General features: G+C 43.5%; 1 protein-coding gene across 1 annotated transcript in view; it reads left to right on the top strand.

Annotated features, from left to right (window-relative positions):
* The first annotated feature begins 3835 nt into the window (after positions 1 to 3835).
* The window catches only part of SLC6A8 (solute carrier family 6 member 8), a 33744-nt gene continuing 24267 nt past the window's right edge, over positions 3836 to 13312 (top strand). The window contains exons 1-2 of the mRNA XM_072123939.1: positions 3836 to 4797; positions 11149 to 11280. Coding sequence (XP_071980040.1) covers positions 4533 to 4797; positions 11149 to 11280 — 397 coding nt within the window. The 5' untranslated portion in view covers positions 3836 to 4532. The remainder of the gene's footprint in view (positions 4798 to 11148; positions 11281 to 13312) is intronic.

Raw genomic sequence — 13312 nt, 5'->3', positions numbered from 1 at the left:
CACATGTAATATTGCCGTTCCATTGTAATCTGTTGACATTGCCTTGGGGGCAAAGTGGGGTCCCTCACAGAGAGGGGGGGTTAGAGGGTGGATACGGACATGGAGGGGTGCAGAGGGGGAGATGTTGGGAAAGGGGGGGGGGGGAGTATCATAAACAAACTTCTTATCAAATGTATCTTAAACTTGGGGTTGGGATTGGGTGTACCCTGGTTAACATACAAGAATTGCAACCCTCATATATGGGTAAGCTCTCATAAGTTATGTGGTCTGTCAATTTTGCATATTTTCATCCAAGATCATCAGAATTTCAGCACAATCTCTCAGAATTTAGTCTTTTTTTTATTTTACCTGATAGGATGGCACATTATCCAGGCACATTGCATGGACTGTCACACAAGGTGCCCGCTGCCAGTATTGCACATACTAATCCTTGTCTGGGTTTGCCGGTGACGTCACTGTAACGTCAGCTCAGCACCATTCAGACGACAATGCAGCAGCACCTCACCTGATTGTGCTGCAGTGCTGGCGCGTCAGACATGTACAGCAGAGGGGGGACGTTCCAATGTTTCAGGATTCCTGCGGATCAATGGTGTCGGGCATCGCTGTGTAACATGACTGCTGCCCACCCCTCATGATTACATAATCAGGGAGAATAATGAAGCAGAGCGGCGTGTAATACCCATCTGCAGCTCATGTAACCCATTCTCTGCCACACAGAGGCAACGCTCCAGTAACCCATACTATGCCACCCCTGTGCCCACCCTCAACAATGTCCATAAAGAATCTGTAAATTCAACTAGTTCTATGCAAAAAAAATCTATCATTATGTATCCTAAGTCTCCCAACTATTAACCAAAGCAGTAGTTACTCTGGAGGACCTTGTTTTAATGGAAACAGTGTAATGCTCAGTTTCTCCTGCGGTGGTGCTGTAGAGAAATCAAACACTTGTTGCCTTATTCGACCACAAAAAACGGTGATCAATGGGTTCCCAGATTGCAATCTGCCATCTGTTTCGATTAATAATAATAATTCCTTTATTTATATAGCGCACAAAGATTATGCAGCGCTGCACAGAGCTTGCCGGATCAGTCCCTGTCCCCATGGACCTTCTAAAAAACGGATTATCCTGGTAGACATTACTTATAATAAAGTATTCAATTGCACAAAAATGGCACCCCTTATCTTGACATTATAGTATCATTGGCCACCTTTTCTACGGACCAGACCATAAAGGTGCATCATTTATGAAAATAAAGTTATATTCCCGAAATTTCGGAGACTCAGAGTGGGGGCAGGGCTTAAATGCCCCACATGAACAAAGTTAAAGGGCGTGTTCCCATGTGTATTTGTCATCACTTTTCTACAAGACAGAGGATAATATTCTGATTACTGAGGGCTCATACCCTAAAAGATCACAAAAACAGAGCTCCCGTTCTCCTTACTGGAGCAGCAGTTCAAGCATGCACCTTTCTGCACACCCCGAAGCACATGCACACTCGGCTTGACTAAGTACTGTGTCGGGAGTACACTATCAGACGCTTCTGGTGAAGAATTAGACTTGCCCAACCTGCTGCCAGGAAAGAGTTTGTAAGATTATTATGTGTTAGGATCAGGGTCGGCTCCAGGTTTCAGTAGGCCCCTGGGCGACAGAGCCTCAGTAGGCCCCTTTGCAATGAACTCACATGAGGGGATTAAAATTCAGAAACTAAAACAGTCTACTGTTCCATATAGTATTCCCTAGTTTATCATCCCAAAAAGCCTCCTCATGGTTATTCTATATACAGCCCCTCATGATAATTCTGTATGAGCCCCCTCACAGCTCTGGGCCCCGGCACTTGCCCAGCTATGCCCAGTGCTGGCGCCGGCCCGGGTTAGGACACATCCCTCTTATAGATTATGATTATGTTCGCTCTTGAAATTAACATTATATTGTTAATTTTTTAGATGATGTCAATATTTGACACCCCAAATATTCTAGAGTGTCCCCAGTTATTTGTGTTATATGGATTTTATGTATTATTCACCATAATCTTGGTGTACATTGCCCTTCCAGTCCACATGGGGGCCAGTCAGAGGTCTGCACGCTCCATCTCCTGTCAGTAAGAATGACTTATAATCAGTGATGTATTTGGGATCACCCCTGAGTATAAGAGCTCGAGTTTTCCTTGTTATTACATTGTTATATTACTTTTAGCTCATTTTTGATTTATCATTAACTTTCCCAGACTATTGAATGACGAAAAGCTGAACGAGGACCATAACCAGGGAAAGGTGCTGGAGAGGGGCACCATGGGTGTAGTTACAGAACCAGGGAAGGGATCTGAATAATAGTCCCATTCATGTTTAGTGAATAATAGGTGCAGTGTGACCAGGACCTCTGTATATACACAACTACTTGCTGGGTGTGCAGGAGGCTTCACCTTCACAAACATTGAGTATAATATACATATGATAAAGTCAAACATTACCAGGCGCACTATCTACAATCTCCTGTAGGATGGTGATAATCCTTTCCCGAAGAAAAGATAACAATTCCAACGTTACGTAAATTGTGAGTACACTAAGTAACGATATGTCCATGTCTTCTGAACTCATAGTTATCTCATAGTTAAGTGAGTATTGACTGCACACAGGGGCGTAGAGGTTGCGGTCGCACCCGGGCCCAAGAGGTCTAGGGGGCCCTTATGGTGTTACTTTCCCATATGAGAAGACTATTACTATAAACCATACATTATAGTCGGGGGCCCGGCACAGTCTTTGCACTGGGGCCCATCAGCGTCTAGTTACGCCACAGACTGCACATGTATGACTGGTCAGAGTACACGTTATGGTCATGTCTCCTGCACATACCATAGTTATGTGAGTAGTGAATGTACATGTATGATCGGTCAGAACACTCATTATGGGCATGTATTGGACAGAGTACATACTATGGTCATGTCTCCTGCACATACCATAGTTATGTGAGTAGTGAATGTACATGTATGACCGGTCAGAACACTCATTATGGGCATGTATTGGACAGAGTACATACTATGGTCATGTCTCTTGCACATCCCATAGTCATGTAAGTAGTAATGCACATGTATGACAGGTCGGAGTACACAATGGGGCACATTTATTTACCCGTCGCGTTGCGTCCGCTGATGCGGAATGCCCGCCGAGGATTTGGAGCTGCCGCGATTCATCTACAGCGTGTGCCAGATTTCTTGAATGTGTCTGCCGGAGTTCACCATCTTCTTCCCGGAGTGCTGATTTTGCGACACAATTTTAATTTTAAATTCCGCGGTTTGTCCGAATCAGTCGGGTTGTCCGACGGCCACGACCCCCGATTTGTGCCGCATGAAAGCTGGCGCGGATGCACCAAAATCCGATCGCGTGCGCCAAAAACCCCCTGTGCAATTCAGGGCAGAAATATCAGGGAAACCCGACGGAAATGCGTCTGACGAACCCTTAGTAAATGTGCCCCGTTATGTACATTGTGCACAGAGAACATGCTATGGTCATGTCTGCTGCACATCCCATAGTTGTGTGAGCTGTGAATGTACACGTATAACCATTCAGAGTATACATTATGGTCATGTCTTCCACACATCCTATAGATATGTTAGTAGTGAATGTACACGTATGACCAGTCAGGACACACACTATGACCACCTCTTCTGTGCACTTGTAGTAGGGCTTGGATGCTGCTGACTCCACAGAGGGATCTCATTGGGTTGCAGATGCCTTGATGCCTACACATCTCTCCCTCCCCTCTTCGGATCCCACTCCTTGCATGAACTTCCCAAAATAGCAACCACGTGAGGTCTGCTCCAGCTCTCTGACAGCGCAGTACAACAGCAGAAGGAAGGGATTTACTCTGAATGGATTCAACAGAAGAGATTGAGGAAGGAGGGGAAAACCGAGAGTAAGGAACTGGAGGCGTGGAAAGCTGGAGACACTAGGAGCAATCGTCAGATGAAGAAGGACTGGATGCAAAGCAAGAGGAGAGAAGGCGAGGCGAGAGGAGGGTTGAAGGGAGGACCTTTGGATCTTCAGCTTAAAGCCTGAGGGTGCAGGAGCGTAGGATTCAGAAATCCCTAAAGCACATTGTCGATATAGCTCATAACGGACTGAAGTACACTGCAGTTTCGTCTGACTTCTGGGGGGCTTGGGTATCGCACTGATCCCCCCAAATTTCCTCCTTCTTTGACATCGAACGCCGTAACCCATGAGATTCTTCCGGCTCACCTTTAAGTGCTTTGTGGACGGTTTCTGACTTTCCCCCTTCCCCTACCTCCCTCTTTTCTTCTCTCTCATTTTTGGAATTTTTTCCAGATTAAAAAAACTTCAATTGCCAAATTGATAGACTTATTTTTTAAAAAAAATATTTTTATTATTCCCTGTAGTGTAATTTTATTGTTCCTTTGTAGTATTATTTATTATTTATTTCTAAGGGGGTTTGTTCAGGTCCACGCAGGTGGTAGGGGAGAGACTTGAGGATCAAAGAACTTGGTTGGATCTTTTTGGGGAAAGTTTGAACTTGAAGGATGGAAAAGAGAAGATTGTCCTTGGACAACTGCAGCTACAAAGTGAATCTGGAGGAGAAAAATGGACAACTCATCCCGAGTGGGAATGGACATACAGACTTGTGTCATAATGGATCCATCATCTACCCACAAAAGTCAAAGGATGCCATTCCCGAGAGGGAAACTTGGACTCGACAGATGGACTTTATTATGTCTTGTGTGGGATTTGCTGTTGGACTCGGAAACGTGTGGAGATTCCCCTACCTGTGCTACAAGAATGGAGGAGGTGGGTGTATAGATGGCTCTTTAGTTGACCAAAACCTTCTACCCTTATGTTCCATAGTTAGTTAGATAGACCTTCTTCTTAACAAAGTTGTCAGTCTGTACATCATATGTCTCCTCCGTATGTCCTAAGTCAACAATTCAGTAACTAGGCTGTCCCCTGTTGTTCCTATGCCCAGTTCTGTAGTTTGTCCAGTCCCTTGCACTACTCTTAACTCCTGATGCCTTCACTGTACCTGTAACATTAGATTGAAGTAACCTTAACCTTAAGCAACCCTTCGCAGCACTTCTTAAGGAGAAGGTGCTTAGACTGTACTCACACGTAGGACCAGGGGCGTAACTAGGAAAAGCAGGGCCCCATTGCAGGCTTCAGAATAGGGCCCCCCTTACCCCTTAATAAAATATGCATATCAAACATGTGAGTAACAATCAAACCCAATATATACACACCATATATACACACATGCAGCATATAAAGCTATACATGATATACACAGAAATATAACATATACACATCACACATGTATACACATATACAGCACATACATGCAATACCATATACAGTATATACAAAGCCAAAACCCCAGAGGCCACGGCCCCCTGACACTGCGGGCCCCATAGCAGCTGCTATGGCTGCTGCCACTGTACTGGACCACCAACAGTCAAGGACAAGTTTAGTCAGGGAGTCAGTCTGTATCCTCTTGTGATATTAAAGGCCCATACCACGTGTTTATGAGTACTTTGTCTATACTTACTATGCTTTTAATGGGTGCGTTATTGTATATGCTCATAGTTCTGGTATATAGGGGCTACATGTTCAAAAACTATACAAAAAATACTCTGTAGGAGGTATCACTGTGTAAATATTACATTTTTACACACCAAAGTACTGGACTTTGCCAGGTCTTCTGTACTGGCGGTCTCCAACTTAAGGACTCCTGACTCGCAGACGACCCCTAGTTACAGACAGACCTCTGTGACCTCTGGTGAAGTCTCTGGATACTTTACTTTAGTCCCAGGCTGCAATGATCAGCTGTACGTTGTCTGTAATAAGGTCTTATTGATAATGTTTGGTCCCATTACAGCAAAAAATTACAATTACAAAATCCAATTGTCCCTGGGACAAAAAAATATTTTGTTTGGATCTACAATTATAAAATATGCAGTTCCAACTTAGATACAAATTCAACTTATGGCCAAACCTAAAGAACCTATCCTGTATGTAACCCGGGGACTGCCTGTATAAGGTGGGTGATGAGGAAATTAATAATTTATGGGATACCTATATTAGCAAGTAGTGGATTGTTCCATAGTTAAAGTGTCTAATATTACGTATGCAAATTAGGGTCGATCACTATGGAAAGTAGATATAGACAGATAGATGGATATGAGATAGATAGAAAGTCTGCACTATCTCTATTCCTAAAATATACATAATGTAGCGCCTCTAATGCAGGAAGCTAATGAAAAATGTATCCTTCTGTTCACCTCCTGCCCTCCATTCTGTCCTTCCTTAAAAGGGGAGGTCGGGCCTCTATAAAAAGCAGAGTGCGGTGGGAGTGCACACGGTTCTGTTTCCCAGCCCTGGTGCCTAGATGGTTAACCAGGCACGGGTCGAGCTGTATTCAGTTTCTGTGTCCTGTAGTATCCATATCATCCCAGCAGCTGGACATAGTAGAGGAGATATACAGCTGAGCCGGATGTCATCATTGACAGTCCCCTAAGAAGGGACTAGTGACATCATCATGTGCTGCGGTGATGTCACTTAGAGGGGCATTCCCATTGTAATCATTTATAGAGGAACTATTGGATGTGTCATATTTGGCATAAAGATATTAGTTCTTTTATGTCCACAAAATCTGATGGCAGATATGAAAGGGGTTAGCAAGGAACAGAATACCCCCTTAATTGCTTTAAACGGGGGAGAAATCCAGGAGGTCATCTATTACTTGCCTGTACGGCTTCATCCATTGTAAAGAGTAAAAAATAATCTTTAAGAAACAGCGCCCCACTTGTAAGCTGGTTATATCTGGTATTGCAAATCAGTCCTGCTCACTTTATTCCAGTTCAGCTGTAATACCAGAGATGACCTGCGGACAGGTGTGGCTGTTTCCGGGGGGAAAAACTTATCCAACACCTCACCTTTAAAAGCATAGATACAAAGATATGTATGTATATATAGACACTTTACGAGTGTAGAAGAGTTAATGATGAAGAACCATAGTGAATATGTAACCAGTGGTGAATACAATGTAACAGAATATAACCCACTGACATAGTAGGGGCCCGGACCCTGACCCACTAGTGCAGTTATGAGGTCATTTACAATGAATACATTTACAGGGGACAAAGGGACATCTGCTCCTTACAGCTGCACCAACAAAGCCCTGGCCAGCGGGTACATCCGCATACATGTTCTTCTACAAGTATCTAGCTAAGACTCTGTTCACATTGAATATGCACTGAGCATGCATGTGTCCTCAATGGGAAGAAGGGAATAACCCTTTGGAAAACACTTATAGCAGTGGTCCCATGACTATATATGATTGGGTAGATTGCATCCGATATCCCCAATCCTTCTTTTCCCTAGAAAATCATATGTGGGGTATACACTGGGGCCCCCCATACACATTAGATGGTCATCCAATCCAACAGAATGGGCAGATTCTCCCCCTCCAGGATAATATCTATAGATATGTATATTAACCATAGAGTCCATTGAGCTTGCGTTGGTACTCACGTACCTATAACAGACCAGGTAATGATTAACCAGCCCGGTCTTACAACTTCCAAAGAACTTCAGATAAGAAGAGACGATAGGTCCCCGTCCTGAGCCACCCCCCAGTGACGTGTGTGGGAAATTTGAAGGAACTGATATGAACATCATATTGTATGAGGCTCTGAATGCACCATTCATGAGTGGCTGACAACAGAGTACAGTAGCATGTAGAAATGGTTCAGTGACCACCAAGCTTTACAAGGCAGCTTGGTCACAGATATAAAGCCGCAAATGCAACTCATTCATAGGGCTCCAGGAGATGTACTGATAGGAAATCTACCACCAGGATGAAGGATTGTAAACCAAGCACACTGACATACTGGTGCACTGCTTATGATAAATGTGGGACATTGCCTAATGAACCTGAATCTGATCTATCCCTTGGTCTGTTGCTCCTATTTTACAGCGTCCATATATCCTACATTCCCAAGAATCCCAATAGGATTAGGCTCCTGACATTTTCCATCGCCGGTGAAAACACAGGACATATGGGTCTATAAGATTAGATCCGTATGTTTTCTTTCATGTGTTTGGATTCTTTCAGTACTGGGGGTCACTCAGAGGGTGTTACTGTAGTGGGTGCAGAGGTCATGAGGGCCGGTAAGCTAAGAGTTTCACCCCCCCCCCCTCCCAAAAAGTGACCTGGTAAACTCCCAGGTCCACCCACAGGGTGTGACCATCATATATTATTCCACCAAAAGACAGACTCCCTAATTAGTGTTGCTTCACCACTTGGTGGCCCATTGCTCAGCCCCCCTAGTATTAACCCTAACGCTCCCTGTCATCCCCCCCTTCATCAAGGCAGACCTGCTACGGCCCTTCCTAGTGTGACATTCATACCCATGAAGGTCCAAAGCAACCTCGACCACATAATAAAAATCCACTATATAAAGTTAGGAGCCCTTGAGCTGATTTTCCGGGCCCTTTAATAATTATATCCAAAAAAAGGGGGTTTCAATGCTGTATGGATACAGTAGGAGGCACTAGGCTTGGCAGTTATAGACACTCTTAGAGGGTCACGACTTAGCAGTTGCATTCCTCAGACCGGCACACTGCTTAATGGTTACAGTCTTTGGCTGGTTTCTGGTGTGACTCCCTACCACATTATAAGACTCCAGTGCTATAAATGCTTGGTGTACGGTAGGTGCTGGTACAGATTTTCCAGACCTGTTTCTGCTCATAGTAACTCAGTCAGTTCTACTTGTTGCCATTGACCCTAATACAGGTCCAACTACAAGTCAAGGAGGTGGAGAGTTTAATATTGAAGTCAAGCTCTCCCTGACTTAGAGTGCTCCCTTCATTGTAATTGATGGTCCAGCATTCAAGGACATCATTGACCTGATCTCCTGAAGTCTGGCACATGATGTCAATCACATAGCTGGAGGTGTTCAGAGGCAGGGAGAGCTTGACTTAAGTATTAAACTCTCCTCCTCCTTGACTTTATACAACCAATTAACATCTCACTTCAAAGTTGATTTTCCTGATGATGCCACCAAGCTGGGCCATAAAACAAACATGATCCGGAAGCTGTTCAGCTGCTTGACAACCTAATGGTAGTGGTTTATTATGCCTATTTCTGATGACAGGTTCCCTTTAAGCATTCAGTTTTACCTAAGGAATAGGGAACCTCTTTTGTAGATAGGATGGGGTCACCTTGATTCACCTTGTAATGAAGATTCTTCTCCACTTTTCTGTCTATTGTCCTGTTCTCACTTGTCAGTGTCATTATTTAACCATCTTTCTATCATGTTTTTCAATGACCGGGCCACCGCGGGATGTTTCTGCATTACTAGAGAGTGTTTATATATATTCTTATTCATGTTATATTATACGTCCATGTGAAAATGAACAGCAGCCTCGTCTGGTTGGTTCCTATGGCTTATATATGGCTGTAAACCCTACAGCAATGTGGCCATATAAATCTTCCCAATGCTCCATTCACTAGAGGGGTTATTGACATTCCTGTGTGCATTACAATGGGACGTCAATTAATAAATGACCTCAAATTCACTTTTGGCCCAACTGCTCTATTGATCCGAATGTAGAGTAACGTTCTCTGTATGCTAAATTTAACATATGGGGCCAGCACTAAACACCATATGCTAGCACTTGTATATGAGCGGCCTTCAAAAGACAGAGGGGGCGTAGTGTACCCCTTATATAATAATAATTATTTATTTTATATAGCGCCTACAGATTATGCAGCGCTGCACAAAGCTTATCACATCAGTCCCTGTCCCCATGGGACTCACAATCTAAACAACCTAACACTGTGGGGGTTATTTTGGTGTGTCGGAGGGAACCGGAGGACCCGGAGAAAACCCACGCATTTATATTTTATGTCCAGAGGCCTGGCTGGACCGTGGATTTATTTTTTCAAATGTCCAGAGGCCTCTTCTGGGATGCATTATAGAGACATCATCTATCTACTTAACTATATTAGGAACCCTACTAAACCCCATAGCAAAATATGGATGAGACCCTATATGTAATGTAGTTCTATTCTCTGTTAATCGGGAAAAGATGGTGACCCTAAGGTTACTAGGCAAGTTTTGACTCCCAAAACTTACGACTTAGTACACTTGACCTCATGCCAACCTTGGCATGGGGTCAACCCCTAATATTGCACCCTGACCTTCTACCCTCGCCTCCTTCACCAACGTCACCCTGTCCTGACGTCCTAATCCCCTGAATCCTCTTATAAATCAAACTGTCTCCCCTGCTGACTGGATATAATCAACAAATTAATATGTCTTCCTGACCAAAGCTATGAATAACACCAGTACAGCTCCTGGCTGATAAAACCGAGCCATGGCAGACTTGTGAGAGGAAAAATTTACGAGTTCAATGTTTCATATAAGGAGGATCCTAAAAAAGGATAAAGTTTTAATACTTTGGGTTATGTCACTGGATACATGCAGATGGTCACGAGGTCAAATTAGTAGATGATGTAATGGGAGTCCCAAAACACTGCCCCTAATTATAGTGGTAAGTTTTGATATTGTTACTCTCTGGCCAGAAGTTAAAAGAGTAGAACAAAGATTAGGCACTTAGAGGGTCCCACACAGGGCCGGATTAAAGGAGGGGCTCCTGGGGCTCTAGCCCCAGGGCCCCACCACTTTCACATTTTAAGGGGCCCCCACCAGTTTGATGACGGTCTCTGTGTGCGATGTTCAGCGGCCCGTGGCCGCCCGCATCACACATAGGGGTCTAGGATGTCAGCTGTGTCAGTGACGATCACTGGAAGGAAGGGTGAGGCAAGTATGAAGTTTATTATTTTGTGGCCATTTTCTACAGGGGACTGGCGGCTAAATTCTACAAGGGGCTGGTGGCTGTATTGTACAGGGGGCTGGTGGCTGTATACTACAGGGGGCTGCAGGCTATATACTACAGGGTCTGGCAGGCTATATACTACAGGGGGCTGGCAGGGCCCCCACCAGTTTGAGCCCAGGGGCCCCCGCCACCCTTAATCCGGCCCTGGTCCCACAATCTTCACATCATATGTAGCTACTTCATGTGTCTACTGAATTGATCTTCATGAACCTTCTATGACAAAAATTTTCTATCCTCTTCCAGGTGTCTTTCTCATTCCTTATATCCTGATCGCCATCTTTGGTGGAATTCCAATCTTCTTCCTGGAAATCGCCTTGGGACAGTTTATGAAAGCTGGAAGTATTGCGGTGTGGAACATAGCTCCTATTTTCCAAGGTAAGGCCATCAAGAAGGTAAAAAATGTTCTGTTTAGACCATCCAGAACTCCAGATTTCTTGAGGTAGTCCCAACATGGACCTCAATCATTAAGAACATCTTATAAAAAGCGACTTTCTATTAATATATATTATTAATTAACCAATTTTAACCCAGATTTTACTAATTAAGTACAGTACTGTTGAATTTGAGAAACAAAATCACTTAGAAGCAAATTCACTTGAGATCTTGAAATCTAAATTCCTGGGGGAGACTCATTGTAACATGTAAGAACCCATAGTCATAGTCTAACCAATAAGGACCTTCCATTCTTTAAACCAGCATAGAAAAAGTGGCATTCACATCAAAAAAGACTAGATTTTGGGCATACAGAGTTCTTATTAGTTTTCAGGATCTATAAAAGATCTTCCAAATAAAAATACAGCATCCATCCAGTCAAAAGAAGGGTGGATCCAGCTTAAAACCGAGCCAGATTTATCTTTAAGAGAGTCTCTCACCTCCCCCAAGACTCGTTTTTGTAGATCCCAATAAAGGTAACTAATAAACGTATAACTAAGAAAACTTTTTCTGGGTAGTAACATAATGGAGCTCTGTTGATGATCAGAGGGACTTGCTCCACACCCTTTGTATGGCTTGTAGATGACAGACTCCCTTTAAATCTCAAGTCAACATGGGAACACTTGAGAACATCTTCTTTTTCCCGCCAATGACTTGAGTTGAGCGCTGCTATCATACACTTTATAATTCCTCATACTCCTCCTCTGCACTGCCTCAGGTGTCTCATGACCCAAAACTAATGGACGTGAACTCTGCACAGCATTTCCAATCCAAGCAGGAATTACATTCCCAGGTCTTGTCGGACAAGGTTGCGCAGTGCTAGCCCCCAGCGTTCCGGCTATAATTGAATATATTTAATGACTTTTTCTTATTACCTGTACTACACTCTGTAACCTCACATGTGACAACCCCATGATGTGTCAGACCCGTGACCGGGTATGACACCTACTATACACATGTGACCATGACACATCACATATTAGGAGAATTATGATCTCCATCTACCATGATAATATTTCTGGGTACTCCTTTCTAGTGGTCAGTGTATTAGTAATAGACAGAACAACACTCAGCTCAATTATAAGTGAAGTGATACTATCGTAGTATAAGTAGCCTCCATCCACGGTCACAACAAACAGTTATCCTCATCAACAACGATATGAGGGTCTTGGGTTGACTTTGAAGAAACCATGTATTATATCTGTGTAGGAAAACATTAGACATTATCTAAACATACTCTGTTTTTGGGTTCATTCTGGGTTTTCCAATGATTGGATGCTGGTTGGATCACAATCTGCCATAATAGTGCCATACAGTGCGATATAAGCCATCGCTAAAGGTTAAAGGTCTATAATAATGTTTATTCCATCCTTTATTCATTCATGAAACCTGATTTTCTTCTTGGGGGATCTAATCCACCTGATGTCACCTATTAGACCCTTTTAATCTCATGATCTAGGTGATTGACAAATCTGACTGTGCCTGTCATAGGAGGCTCTGAGTCACGGGTCACAAGTTTACGACCTATCATTCAAGCATTGGGTTACTGTCTTTTCAAGTTCTATTCCATCCAGTTTATTCGGATGACAATTTCTTAACATGTCTCTAGATGTGATCTTATTGTTATTCAGGACTAAAGATTATTCTGTGGGGGTTGGGTATGGATTGACCCGCTAATGCTCAGGTGTAATTGGACGTTATTGGGGCCAAAGCACAATCCACTAGGGCTCCTCACCTGCCATGTATCCTATGAAATATATATACGAGACTTGTGACTTTCGGCAAACACTGTCTGCCCATGATCAAACCTAGTGCCAGATCCTCTATAAAACAGGGATATGCTGAGGAGCAGGTCACATCTGCCTTAGTCCACCCTCCCAAACACCTGCTTCATCCATTGATGATAGGACAGATAATGAGGTTCTTAGAAGACCTTGTGACCATTCTTCATGTTGGACCTCACTATGCCATGAAG

This window comes from Engystomops pustulosus, chromosome 9 (genome assembly GCF_040894005.1).
Source record: "Engystomops pustulosus chromosome 9, aEngPut4.maternal, whole genome shotgun sequence".
In the NCBI taxonomy this organism is placed as follows: domain Eukaryota; kingdom Metazoa; phylum Chordata; class Amphibia; order Anura; family Leptodactylidae; genus Engystomops; species Engystomops pustulosus.
The sequence above is the reverse complement of the archived record's forward strand: the minus strand, read 5'-3'. Positions and strand labels throughout refer to the sequence as shown.